The sequence below is a fragment of the Fulmarus glacialis genome, unplaced genomic scaffold, assembly GCF_000690835.1.
Source record: "Fulmarus glacialis isolate BGI_N327 unplaced genomic scaffold, ASM69083v1 scaffold49353, whole genome shotgun sequence".
NCBI lineage: Eukaryota > Metazoa > Chordata > Aves > Procellariiformes > Procellariidae > Fulmarus > Fulmarus glacialis.
Genome location: NW_009204558.1, coordinates 4,148 through 17,919, shown reverse-complemented (window position 1 = coordinate 17,919; position 13,772 = coordinate 4,148). Strand labels below are relative to the sequence as shown.

The window sequence follows — 13,772 nt, the reverse complement described above, 5'->3', positions numbered from 1 at the left end:
AGGCGCCGGCAGGGGCGAGCACGGGCGGGCAGTGCCCCCGGGCTCCTGCCCTGTGGCACGCCTGGGATGGCCCGGCAGCGGTATGCCTGCGCTGATCGCGTCCCCCTTCTCGTTAAGGGTTTGAACTTATTTCCTGTATTAAGTGCGCAACAGTGTTTTCGTTGCGTGATTTAGACTTTGGAGGCAGAACTGTGCGAGCTTGTGTCCAGTGGGGTGGGTTGGTTGGTTTGTTTTCCAGGTTGCTCTGCTGGACATAGATATCTGTGGGCCATCAATCCCAAAAATGATGGGTCTAGAAGGAGAACAGGTAAGTGAATGCTTGAACGTGTTGTTTAAAAGATTTCTGCTCAATGTTTCATTAACATTTTAGGGTTTTGTAGACTTAAAGCTTCTAAAAGGACAGCTTATTGGGAAACGTGTGCAGTAATGGGTAGGGAAATAAAGAAGGTGAGATGGAGAAGTTCAGCATAATTTAGTACGTAAAAGAGTTGTCTGCTTTCAGGATGACCAGTTCTGCAAACCAGCATTTGCTGCATATCAGCCACATCTTCATGATTACTTAAAACTTAAGTAATGTTAGCATGATGTTCTTTATCAGCCCTAGAATATTCTATATAAATGTTTAAACTCATGAGTAACTTTCTTGCAAAAGGGTACAACAGTTATTATTCACTTCTTAATGGAGATCTGGCCCTTCTGCAGTTTTTAACTCAGCTGCTCCAATAAAGCAGTGTTGTGCCTTTAGGCAGGATATCTGTTTGCCCAGTTGCGACTTGCATTTCTGTTTTATGTAACATCTGTATTTATTTCTAATGTAACTGTGTGTATCACTTCAATTTTCAGGTTCATCAGAGTGGATCTGGGTGGTCTCCAGTGGTAAGTTAGTGCAATTCTTTCAGAAAGTATGTTGGGTTTGTTTGGGTTGGGCATGGTCTTCTAAAGTGAAAAACGAGTGAGGGAGGAGCGGGGGGTACTTCTGTTAATTCTTTTTCTAATGGTGTAAATATCCAGATTCTGTAGAAGAGGCTGGATATAGGCTATATAGATCAGAGTGTTAAACTTCTTTTGTTAATCATAGTAACACTACATTTCTAAAATAGTTTCATTATTTTAAGTATCTCTTGTTTACTGACTTTCCTACTGTACTGTGAGCAATAAATGTAAGTTACCTGATTTCAGTGGTTTTGGTTATCATGCAGCTCTACAGTATGTCGCCTTTTCCATGACAGACAAAAGGTATCTTACACCCAAACAAACCCTCATTAATCTTTAGAAAATGCAGGGAAGGTTTTGCAGGAGTGTTGGTTGTCTAAAGATCACCTTTAGTGTGTACGCTGTTAAAAAAAGACAGCTTGATGCTGAGAGGGAAAACTGCTTTTATCCTTACGCTGTCTCCAGTGACTCCGTAAACCACTGTAAATCTTATTACAACTGGATTTTTTTCAGTCCGTGAATGTAGGTGGTGAGCATTGCACAAAAATTGTTGTTTTCAATGCCCTTTGATAAAAGGGGAGCGTAAGGTTCTCTGCCTTTATTTTGTTAATGTCTCCCCCCTGCCAAACTGCTTTTTCTATAAAATCTGGGTTTAGAGTTGGTTTCTCTACTCTTTCTTTACTGTTCTGTATGCTCTACTGCATTTCTCTGCTTCTCTTTTAGTATGTTGAGGAAAACCTGGGTGTCATGTCTGTGGGGTTCTTGCTTAGTAGTCCTGATGATGCTGTCATCTGGAGAGGACCAAAAAAAAATGGTGTGTATCAAGTGTTTTCAACAATTTATGTACTTGAAAGATTGTGTCATAAGCTTGTCTAATTAATAACGTAAATATAGTATAGTAAGCTATAGGAAAAAATGAGTGAATGGTTACTTACTTTCTTTAGTTGAACATACTCATTTGATGAATTTAGAAGGTCAAATGCTTTGGTTTTGGTTTTTTGTTTTTTTTTTTAAAGCCTTGGCAAAATAAGCATTTCTGTACTTAAATTGACAAGTTAGAAGAATCTGCATACCTAAACTATAAAATTTGAAATACAGGGAGATTTTTTTTTTCCCTCTTCCACATTCTTATCCTTTCTTTTAGGGTTGATCAAACAATTTCTTCGTGATGTTGACTGGGGTGAAATCGACTACCTGATTGTAGATACGCCTCCAGGAACATCAGATGAACACTTATCTATCGTGCAGTATCTCAGTGCAGCACACATCGATGGTGCTGTTATAATCACTACCCCTCAGGTATGAGAACTTAATTTCCACTGATAGAAGCATCGTGGCAGTTAAAGCAAATCCTTGGTTTAGAGTCTCTATTTAACTTCAGGGAAATGATGGTACAGAATCTACGGGAGTTGACTTTCTGGGTTTGTGCCTACAGCTGGCTGGTTTACGAGTTAGATGGGTGTCTCAGTGGCGTAGGGGATCCAAGTGGTCACTAAACCACTGAGCAGTTCACAATCAAAAGCTGTCATGATCAGTGTGGTGAAGGGAAATGCGGTATTTCACTTCCTTCTGTGAGACTAGAGTTCACGTCGTTGCAAATTTGTAATTTACTCACCAACGGCTTAATGTTCAGAAGTCAGTGAGAAGTTTAGTTTTTAAGTGGTAAGATGTGCATTGTTTGGCACCACGTGAAGTAGCCTGTTGCCTCCAGTAGGTAGCTTTGTGATGTGCATTTTTAAAAGAAAAATCAGCCCCTGGAGAGCTGAAACTCAAAATACGTCAAATTCAAATGTAGGTTTTAAAGCCTGGTTTGGAAAGGAACAGGTGATCAAACTGGCAGAAGACACCTGGTATTTCCACAACAGCTGAAAGAATAAAGTCTAAAGGAAGTGAAATGTTGAGGGCAATACCAGATAGGTGGCGAGGGAAGGGGAAGGGAACAGCAGAACTGAATGAGGACAAGCATATGCGCGAAAAGTCTGAGAGGATGATAAGCTATTTGAAATTTAATTTGAAAAGACATAACAAGCGTAAGCCTGGTGGTTCTTGTCCTTGCCTGCTCTACTGAGAATGCCAAGGGTCTTTCTGTAAACTGAAAATGTGAAAAAGTTACATTTAAAGAAATAAAGATATAAGGTTAATATAGAAGATAAAACATAAATATGGCTGAATCTTTACTAGAGTCAAGTCAGATTTCAAAACAGAACCACATTCAGCAGGCTGGAACTGTTGTACCCGTTCTATTGCTACTCATAGAATTGTTGCTAGAGCACATAACGCAGCTTTACGTTCTTCAAAATACAAAGAGAGAGTAATAATGCATTATGACCTTTCTTTACAGTAGCTCTAAGGATGTAACTTAATGGGTTCAGCATCAAAACATTACAGTCAAAATAGCAGTGTTTCCCAATATTTGTAGGAAGTATCGCTTCAGGATGTTCGGAAGGAGATCAACTTCTGCCATAAAGTGAAACTGCCAATCATAGGTGTTGTGGAAAATATGAGTGGCTTCATATGTCCAAAGTGTAAGGTAAGGCTATCTGTATCTTACGGCATTTTTTATCTTGACGTTGTTTGTATATAAAACATTGCTCCAAAAATGCCTTGTTCTCAGAATTGCAATATTTTAACTCTAATTTTCATGTTGTCCAGAATGAATCTCAGATCTTTCCCCCGACTACTGGAGGTGCAGAGAAGATGTGCCAGAACTTAAATGTTTCCCTCCTGGGTAAAGTGCCTCTAGATCCTCAAATAGGTAAAGTTACTGTATTGCACTACGTTTAAAACAATTTTTTTCTCCTATACTGATGTTATTACTGGAGAACCCTGAGTTGGACACTGATAAATTAGAATATTAAACATTTTGTCTCTTAGGTAAATATTCACTTTTAGATAGAACATTTTTTGAATCAAAAGTTACTGGAACTGTGACATTATATGGTGTGAAAAGAGGAAAGTGCTAGGATAATTTCCTTAGCCTGAAACTTAATCTTGATTAAGATTAGATTATGCATCTTTTCAGCTGTATAATCACATCCGAAGTACAACATGTCTTTCTCTTTGGTGTAATCAGCTGGAAGTGCAGACTGAATGAAATCATAACCACTATGAAGAGTAGTATTTTGTAGACATGAAGCATTAAAACTAGTGCTTTAACTTCACTGTTACTGGCACCACCCAGATTATGCGGTGGATAGTGAGATGGCTTGGTTCCTTGCCCACTAGCCATTAGCAATTAATTCTTGGTTTAATGACATCAAGGAACAGGTCAGTACTTCCAAAATAATGACTGAAGGTTTCTGCTAATAGTACTCCTTTGTAAAACCGTAAGCTGTACTTCTAGTTACATTGCTGACATAAGGGCTTCTTAAAAGGAATAGATGCGCATGGCTCTTTGGAAGGGTAGTGGGATAAAGGGTAAAATCAAGAAAAGTTCATCTTTTCCCGTTGCTTTGCTTTCATGTTTTTCCCTGTCTTTCAAGGGAAAAGTTGTGACAAAGGCCAGTCTTTCTTATCTGAAGCACCTGAGTCTCCAGCTACAACCTCTTACAGGAATATCATTCAAAGTAAGTCTGAAAATCACTGTGCAAATGAATCGTCTCACTCTCTCACTTCTGAGCGCTCCTGCAATACATAAAGGTGCTAAACAGAATTATGTTTTTCTGCCACAAATAAAAAAAACAGTAGACATGTATAGCGATTATGAAAGTAACAGGTGCAAATACTATGTTCGCTTCTTCTGGGTGTCAGTTACAACAGGCTTTTAAAGCAGCAACGAAATTGTATTTAGTAACTGGTCTCAATGTTTGGGTTCCATCATTAATTCTCACTTGCTCTCACAGAAAAGTTCTAAGATTCTCAAGCAGGCCTGTCGAGGGCTGTTCACCATAGCTGAGTATGATACAGGTGGCTAATTATTGCTTCCACTTCTAACTGTAATTGCACAAAAAAAAGCATACAGAAACTACCTAAAGAGCTGGTGATGAGCAGTTTAAAAATACAAAGAGCTGGGAAATTCCTAAAGCCATTTTCACTGTGATAAAGGCCCAACTTGTGATATTTGTACCAGTAGGGGACAGAGTGATGCAGCAGTAACTCACTCCCGATGTGCAACTGAAATATTATTTGTATTACTTTTTCCCTGTCTTTGCAGGAATTCAGGAATACTGTGATCAACACCATTTTCAAGAAGAAAAGATTATCTAATCTATGAATGGAATAAAAATGTAGTTCATGTTTAATTATAGAAAAGTAACTTATGCCTTGATTTAATAGAAGGAATGTATTCTTTTTGTATATTGCAAATAAATTCTTAATATAAATGTTCTTGCCTTAGTTTTTTTCCGTACAAGATTCTTGTAGTTCCCAGGTGGTCTCAAAGCTTGCTGGAAATCTATAAAACTGAGTCTTCGTCTGCATTACATAGGCGCAGTCTGCATCCGGTGTCACAGTACTTACAACCTGAATGTGAAGTTGGTGTTTGAGGACATGCGTATACAAGATTTTATTTAGAAAGTTGAATATGAAATATGCTTCCCTGACATGGGGGCGTTGTGTCTGATGTATCTAATGCACACGTAGTAGCTTTGTCCTGCCTTCTGCGCTAGGATGAACTGTAATGCCCACTCTCTTACTGAATAACATCATTTAAGAAGCTTTCCTTTCAGTGAAAAGATCTATATTTAGAGTGAAATTCAGTGTAGCATTGTCTCCTTTTTTTTACAGTTGGCATCAGTTTTAAAATAAAAACTACTAGAGTTTAGGCAAGTTAATTATACTATAAGTACAATATTTTATTTATTACAGGTATCAGAATAAGATTAAGATATTTTAACTATTTATACATAACTGGCTGCTTCACACAAGTACTGTGTGAACATGCTACATGACTTTTGTTCTTTCTTCTACTTGACCCTAAGCCTGAAGACTGAAAAATAAACATTTGGTATCTTTAATAACTGAGGCCCTTTGTGATTGTAATTCCTCTTTTTATTGAGGAATCAAAGCTTTGCGAAATCAGTATTGTGTACAAGAGGGAAAGGCAGTTTGATTTTTGTTCATTGTAGTTCCAAAATTAAACAAATGAGCATCGTCTTTTGATTACATTCTAATTCTTGGTTAAGATTACCCAACAGTTTCAGGTTAGTTGACAGATTTTTTTTCTTAAAAGTAGTGTGCTCTGTATAAACCCTAAGCATTGTTTTTGTGCCTATACAAACTGCTTTTTGATGATACTTTTAAGTAACAGAGGCTCTAAACCTTTCAGAATCTAGACACTCAAACACAAATGACATAAAATCCTTATTATTTCATGCAGGCATAATTCTAGAAGAGCTTTTCTTAAATATCTTCGTATGAAGAACAGCTTTCATAAATGAGTATTTTTACTGCTTGTCCTTGTAGTTCTTCCTTACTTGATTATCTAGTGCCTGTCTTCCTACGTTCTTCAATGCAGTCTTCTGAAATTCTCCTTGTCTGTCCTGTAGAATGAACACAGGAAGCCTGGGGGTTAGCATAACCTCGTATGTAGGAGTCTTTCATAAAAAGCAGGGAAGAGCCTGGTGGAAGCCTGGGGGCTGAAGGTTGCTCTCCCAGCTGTGCCTGGGCAGAGGCATTACAGTGCCTCAGCAGGCACCCCTCCAGGGATGGACTTGGAGGACATTCTGCATGGGGCTTGGGAGCAGCTCAGCTGCGAAGCTTCAGCACTCAGAGCCAAGTGACGTGGGGCACGGCCCCTCTGAGTGCGTTCCACAAAAGAGAATCACGGTAGCCCTGCCAGGAGTTATTTTAGGAGCTGAGACCTGGGAAGAGCCAAACCCAACAGCATGAGGCAGGTCAGGATGTGATACCTCACAGGCTATAGCTGACAGACCAGCTCAGTACTTACTCTTGGGAGCATCTGCTGTGACAAAAAACCTTGAAGTTACTCTGCTGATGCTTTTTTGTCCCCCTAACTTGCAGTGGATGTAGCCATATAAATTAGCAGTCTGAAGGGAGATCCCAGCTATCACAAGAGCCTGTGGACAAACAAAAGTTCAGCTGGGACAAATGCACTGCTATATATAGATCGTATGTGTAGAATATATATGCACGTGTGTGTATATATGTATACATACTATTTAGATACATATGTATGTACATGCTATGAGAGGGATATTTCTTCCAATAATAAATGACCTTCAAAAAGATCCAACCATGTCAAACTTAAACACAATAGTTCCTTTCTACAAAACACCTTTCTTTTTATCAAAACACCGATGATAGAAATTTTTTTTGTCATTCTGTATCTTGAAAGACTTCATTACTTTCCTAAAAGCACCTATTCAAAAAAGGACCTATTCAATTGATTCCATAATCATTTCACTTTTTTTAAGCCCAATTTGTATCTAAAAGTTTCACATCCAGATACATAGCAAACCTGCAGGCTTTAGTTGACAAATGCCTTATTATATACAAGTAAGATCCTGTAACTTACAAATTTACAAAGAGCATCAATAGATATGAATCAATATCTAGCATTAACAGGCAATGAAAATAATTAGAACCTTTTATGGCACTATAGGCTTAGCAGCAGGCAGAACCCATCTGGTTGACTACGGAAATAACTTACAAAAATGTTTTTCTTAGCCCCAGAAACAGTTTCGTGGAAGCTATCGTATTTTCATTTGTGTACCTTGCCTTTTACAAGCACCTGAGCAACCTGCCTCCAGTGCTAATTAGGGTTCCTTCTCCAACCAGCTGAGTTTAGCAAACAATCTCTGGTTTTCAAAAATAAGCCACAGTGCCGCGGAGAAAGACTGCTGGTTTAATTTTAACTATCGCTTCTTTAGCTATGCCATTTTGGGCACTAGAAAGCAGTTAATGATTTGCAATTGATTCATACCCATAGCTGAATTTCCTTTTTCATTCTTGGCTGTTACTGGTTATGTAGCTGCACATGTCCAACACACTTTTTATCTTTTCAAACTGAATTAAGAAATTTTACTTAGCATGGCTAGGAACTTGACAAAATTAATTCTGTGGTGATTATCCAAGCACTTAATGTTTCCACGGGAAAACATGAAGATTTCATAGACAAAAATTTCTTGACATAATGCAATATATGGGGTAAATTTCCTCTTGTATTTAGAAAAATGTGTAATGTTTTTCTTTTCTTTGTAGACCAGTTGGCTTATAAATATAGTAATTATAAAATACATCTTTATAGCTCAATTTATCAAGGTTTTAAGCACTATGATACTGGTTCTTTCAAAAGGGAATGATACCAGAGACCTAAAATCCTTACTTTTAAGAGCAAGTAACATTCAAGTCCCAAGGAGATGTGAAAACCTGAAAACCAGCATCACTGGTTCATTTTTTTGTCCTCTCCTATTAGTTTCCTTTGACCGAAATAAGTTGGGGAAAAGTAAGGCACTACAGTTAAAAAGAAGTCTGTAATTTTGCCAACCACTTAAGGTTCTCAAGTGGGATGAAGGAGTTGACATCTGATAACCTAGTAGAAGTGGGGCTAAAAATTACTAATCCGTTCCAGAGTGCAGGGCTTGACTGCAGAAAACTCCTCTGATTTGTTGAAGCTATTAGAGGAATTTTTGTAGTGTTTGAAGATTTCATTCAAAGACTGTTGCAAAACTAACAGATCTGGGTTTTCCCTCTACTAACATTGTCTGTCAGCCATAGGTCTTTCAGTACCACCAGACTTACCAGCCATTTCAGCTTCAGGGAGAACAAGGTGCTAAAGAAAAACACTGTCCAAATAACTGGACAGATAATGAGACCAAGCCAAAAGATTCGAGCTTCAGCTTCAGTTGAGGCAGCTGTTGTAGGCACCTAGAAGGAAAATTATTGAAACTACTAGTCACAAAGACAAAATCCACAGTAAATGACAAATCAGCAGGGGACGAGGAATGGACAAAATTACTTCTTTACCTAAATTTCACTTATTATATGTGGGAGGAATATTGAATAAGAAGAGAAGTAGTTTTATGCCTGCTGCCCTACTGTACATGACAGCATTTTCTTTTCAAAATGTTCTGGTCTCTGTTCACATTTAAATGAGATAATTATTCTTTTTGTCAAAGATAGCTCCCACTAACACTGCAGATTAGTAGTATTTTAAAATCAAAGTTCTGTAACACTGACAATTGCTTTTAAACTTCAGAAATACTAACTTAACTTTGAAATTAGATTCAGACTTTACCAAGGCCTTACAGAAGCGTACAACAGAAGATAGTGTTACAAGCAGAACTTTAGTGTGAGTACTTCACTGTCTGCAGTGTAGATTCATGACATGTGCCCTATTCACAAATCAAAAGTATGGGGAAAAAAATAAGTCCAGTATCAGAAAAGCTATAGTATCTAATGTGGAAATTGCAATGAGCTGTTGCAGGTGCTAAAAGCAAACTTTAAAGATCCCCCATAGGATTTATCAGTTGGTTCCAGTTCAGACAATGGAATTCGCATAACAGTGCTCATTTCCATACATTTTCCTAAAAACATGCAGTATCGTAGCTTAATTTAAATCTTGTCTGAAGCTTAGTTTTCTATTATGTAAACTAATACTTCAGTTTTGCTTATGAAGTCCACTGATATTCCATAAATTAAAAACTGTGGCTTCGAAAATGCCTCTTCTGTAATACTAGTGTTGGACACTATAGCAACTGCTGGCATCTCTCTGAAAGAGGCATCGTTATTCAGGGTGCTCTGCTTGTGTTCTTCAGGGAGAGCAAAAAACCTCAAAGCAGGCTGCAAAAAGCCCTGGTTGAAGATTTCTTCAGGTCAGCACAGCTCATGTGTCTCTATCTACACTGAAAGGCTCATTGTTAACACCCAACACTTAAGAGAAACTAAAGAAAGAGAATTGTTCAGAAGGTTTTGATCTTTCCTAGGAGACCAGAATTCAAAATCTCACTCCAAACCTCAGACCACTCAACCAGCACTAGTGCTAGCTTCTGAAATACAAGCTTCACAAGTAGAAAAGAAAACCCTGTGGACTCTTCCACTCTGAAAACTGAAAAAACTTTCAGTTCATCTTCAGCATCTTGAATTCTCCATGTAAAAATAAGACTCATCCATCCATCCATCCATCCATCATGAGGCAGACAATGGCATCCAACTTGTAAATATGGTTAAGTTACTCTATCTTGCTTAAGAAAACCTGCAAGATGCAATAATTACAAGATGTCTTTAATTTTTTCATGTGCCGTCTAAACAAGGGATGTTGCAGAGGTCCAGAAAATTATGTTCTGTGCCTTCATAGTTCCAGAAAAAGACAGATATTCTGAGTCAACAAAAGGGTTTAATCACCTGTATCCCAAATTACTGACAAATTACCCAACAATGACATTGCATTAGCACTAACTATTTAGGAGAAAAAAAATCAGTACAGCTGAGAACACTGCACCTAAAAGACCTAGTGAACTTGATGAGCAAGATTACAAAAGGCTGCAGCCATCCTGAAGAAAGGAGAGGGGATTTGTGATGTTTGGAATGTAAGTGGAAGAATTACTTTTCTTACAGCAAACCTCAGCAGAAGAGAGGATTTCAAGGGCAAACCTCTGTGGCGGCAGCAGCACACCAGGAATTAGCTGGTCATTGCTGGTGAGTCACTTGGAATATTTCTAAGCAAATTCACCCATAAAGGAAGAGATCTTTAAAAGTTGCCAGAGGACTAGCAAAGGAGGCAAGGAATGCCTGGCTCTGGAAAGTAAGAGAATCACATGTGTTCCAGGACCTTACTTGAAAGTATTTCTCACAGATAAGCCATGACAAAAATACAATCCACTCTAACTGTATGTTCCTTCTTGTGGTACCATGATTTTCACATTAATCAAGCTACCATTTGCCAGAAATTTTGGAAGAATTTAGCCCATACAGATGGGCTAGTACTTCTAGGCTAGAATTAACAAGCTGTAATAGGTGAACTAGGCTTGCTCATTTTACCATAACTTTGAGGTCAGGAGGTCATTTTATGGATGTCATTGCTTTTAAGGGTTAAGAAAGCTCTTGCTTACTGTCTCAACGCAACTAAGAAACTCTGAAGGTCTTCTAATTTCTTTGCTTTCATGTAGGCTTGCCTATATTCTCTTTTTAGGTTTCACTCAGATTACAGGAAGAACGTTAACATCTGTTATTCTCTTAACGGTGTGCAGCCCCACTCTGCCGGTTGTACTCCTGCCTGGCCGCATTCTCATTGCAAACGGGCGCAGCGCGGCTAGAGGGCACTCTAGACCCGCACACTCAGAGTATTTTACACTTAGCTCAGTAGCCAGGCCGTGTGCACAGCTGGATTTGCTTGAAAGGAATGCCCTAGTGAGCAGCACTCGAAGTGTTGTTCTGCCAGGCTCTTGCCTGAATGGGGCTGTGGAGAGAATGTTAGCAAGTGAAAGCAAAAACCTGCAGTCTTGACTCTGCCGCGATGCCAAGTGCCATTTTATAGCTTTTTTGCTCAGGGTGTTTGGGGGAGCACTTGCAGTATCAGAATGCTCCGTGATCCGGTTCTATTCCCCACCATATTGCATAAGCATGGTTCCAGAGGAGAGCCACGAAGATGATCAGAAGGCTGGAGCACCTCTCCTGTGAAGACAGGCTGAGAGAGTTGGGGTGGTTCAGCCTGGAGAAGAGAAGGCTCTGGGGAGACCTTGTAGCAGCCTTCTGGTACCTGAAGGGGGCCTACAAGAAAGCTGGAGAGGGACTTTTTACAAAGGCATGTGGTGATAGGACAAGGGGTAATGGCTTTAAACTGAAAGAGGGTAGATTTAGTTCAGATATAAGGAAGAAATTCTTCACTCTGAGGGTGATGAGGCACTGGAACAGGTTGCCCAGAGACGACGTGGATGCCCCATCCCTGGAATTGTGTTCAAGGCCAGGTTGGATGGGGCTTTGAGCAACGTGGTCTAGTGGAAAGTGGCCCTGATCATGGCAGGGGAGTTGGAACTAGATGATCTTTAAGGTCCTTTCCAACCCAAACCATTCTATGATTCTATAACATTCTTTTTAAAATACTGAACTGGAACTATTCAGCATTGCTTTCAACATAGATCCTTCCTGAAGAGGATTCTGCGTTGGGATTAACTATGGGAAGATGTGTTTATTACAAGATGTTCTCACTAGAAAATAAAATAGAACTACCAGAAATGTTTCATACCGATAGTACCATGCTATAAATATTTATTCTGCTGATGCATATGATGACAATGTTGCGAGCGTAGTTTTGTTCTGAACGCTGCTAGGATGTGACAATCCAGTGTGCTTGCAACTGGATACTTACTTTTTATCCAGTTTCTATAGAAGATAATGTAACTGTTACAAAGGTGCTCTATTTGTTACTTTATTTGACTTAGTATCAGCTTTACAAGCTTTCCTATGGATTCTGTTTGTCCTGTGCCTACTTTTGTTAACATACTTACCCTTTTTGCTTCAAACACCCAGTGGCTTTTTCCATCTTCATCAATCTGGTTCCACCAACGCAAACCAACCAAGAGTCTTCCTGTCACGTTCTAGTGACAGAAACAATTATTTGCATTAATCAGTTGCATAAGTCACTTGTCAGACTAATGTTAAAAAAAAAAGACAAGCATGTCTGAAAATCATATTCTTTTATCAAGTACTAAAATTAGTTCTAAAAGCTGTGCCAGCTTGAGCACAACAGTCATTAAGGATGGATGAGTTACCACAAATTGTTCTCCTCTTCTAATACGATAATTAGCACAATAACATGGATTTAGGTGAGAAAATATAGGATGTATCTTTGCTAAGTCAGTCAGTTGGAGAAGCCCCCGATAAACAAGTAAGAGGGGAGAACTGCAAACAAAAACACACTGGAGAAATGGAAAATTAATTATAAGCAAGTAAGCTGCATGGAACCAAGCAAACAAAGTAAGAAAATATTTTTGCACCTGGATGAATACTAGAAGTTTTCAGTATACTGGAGATGCATCAATGCTTCACTTCTACACAACAAAAGCCTTGTTCCACATGTGGAGCCCCTGGGATTCTGGGCTGGCCTGACCCACCTGCTTGCATGTGATTAGGGCACCGGTGCCATAGCTGGGCTCCCTGGAGCCTGCTGCAGCTCCTGCATCCTGGGTCTGGGCACACTATTGCAGCTTTGGACATCCTTTGGCATCCATTACTGAAAGCCACTATTACTTTATTTCTTTTTTTTTTTTTTTTAAGGGGGAAAGCATACAAAGAAATCTACCTATGGCAAGGCAATTTTCTCACCATATTAGTAGCTTCCATCAGCCATAGAGAACATGGTGATAAACGGTGACAGGAACTAAGATATGTAAATGTCTTAATTAAAGTGGGCTAGACATTTAATAAATCAACAGATCACAATATTTTTGTCACTTTTGTCAGTATATATATTTCCTTTTTTGTTTTATTTAATGGCACACAAAATACTTTCAAAGGTAATTACTATTCAGGGTCATCTTACCTTAACTGACCAAAAGTCAAAGGATAGAAGGAGGAGAATAGTGACAAAACAGGCAACAAAGCTGTTGCTGAACCAGTCACAGAACAAGTAGGTAATAATAGCACTCACTCGGAAAAACAGGTGGAAAAAGGTGGCCAGTGGGTGCCTAGAAAAAAAAAAACCACAGAGCACTTACGAAGTTATGGGACAAGAAGGAATGTTACAGTATTTGCGAACAATGCAGTATAACACAACTATTTCTAGTCTATAATGGTATTTTGGTTTGTAGCTGCTATTATTTCATATGTTGATATATATATCCATTATCAAAGCAATAGTATTTCCAATAGCCAACCTTCAATCTGAAGCTAAAAGAACGAATGTGTTGTTCTTGTCAAAACTTTCCCAAAGATAGAACAAA

General features: G+C 38.8%; 2 protein-coding genes across 2 annotated transcripts; one reads left to right on the top strand and one right to left on the bottom strand.

Moving 5' to 3' along the window:
• Positions 1–238: 238 nt before the first annotated feature.
• On the top strand, positions 239–5,255 carry NUBP1 (nucleotide binding protein 1; the record flags this gene model as incomplete). The annotated part of the gene is made up of 8 exons (XM_009575026.1): positions 239–307; positions 844–876; positions 1,657–1,747; positions 2,078–2,232; positions 3,353–3,463; positions 3,586–3,688; positions 4,416–4,499; positions 5,087–5,255. Coding segments are annotated over 8 exons (699 nt in total), but the record flags the coding sequence as incomplete, so codon positions are not given.
• A 1,554-nt stretch (positions 5,256–6,809) lies between these two features.
• Positions 6,810–13,517, bottom strand: TVP23A (trans-golgi network vesicle protein 23 homolog A (S. cerevisiae); the record flags this gene model as incomplete). Its single annotated transcript, XM_009575025.1, has 4 exons — positions 6,810–6,950; positions 8,635–8,760; positions 12,339–12,428; positions 13,373–13,517. Coding segments are annotated over 4 exons (502 nt in total), but the record flags the coding sequence as incomplete, so codon positions are not given.
• Between the last annotated feature and the right edge of the window lie 255 nt (positions 13,518–13,772).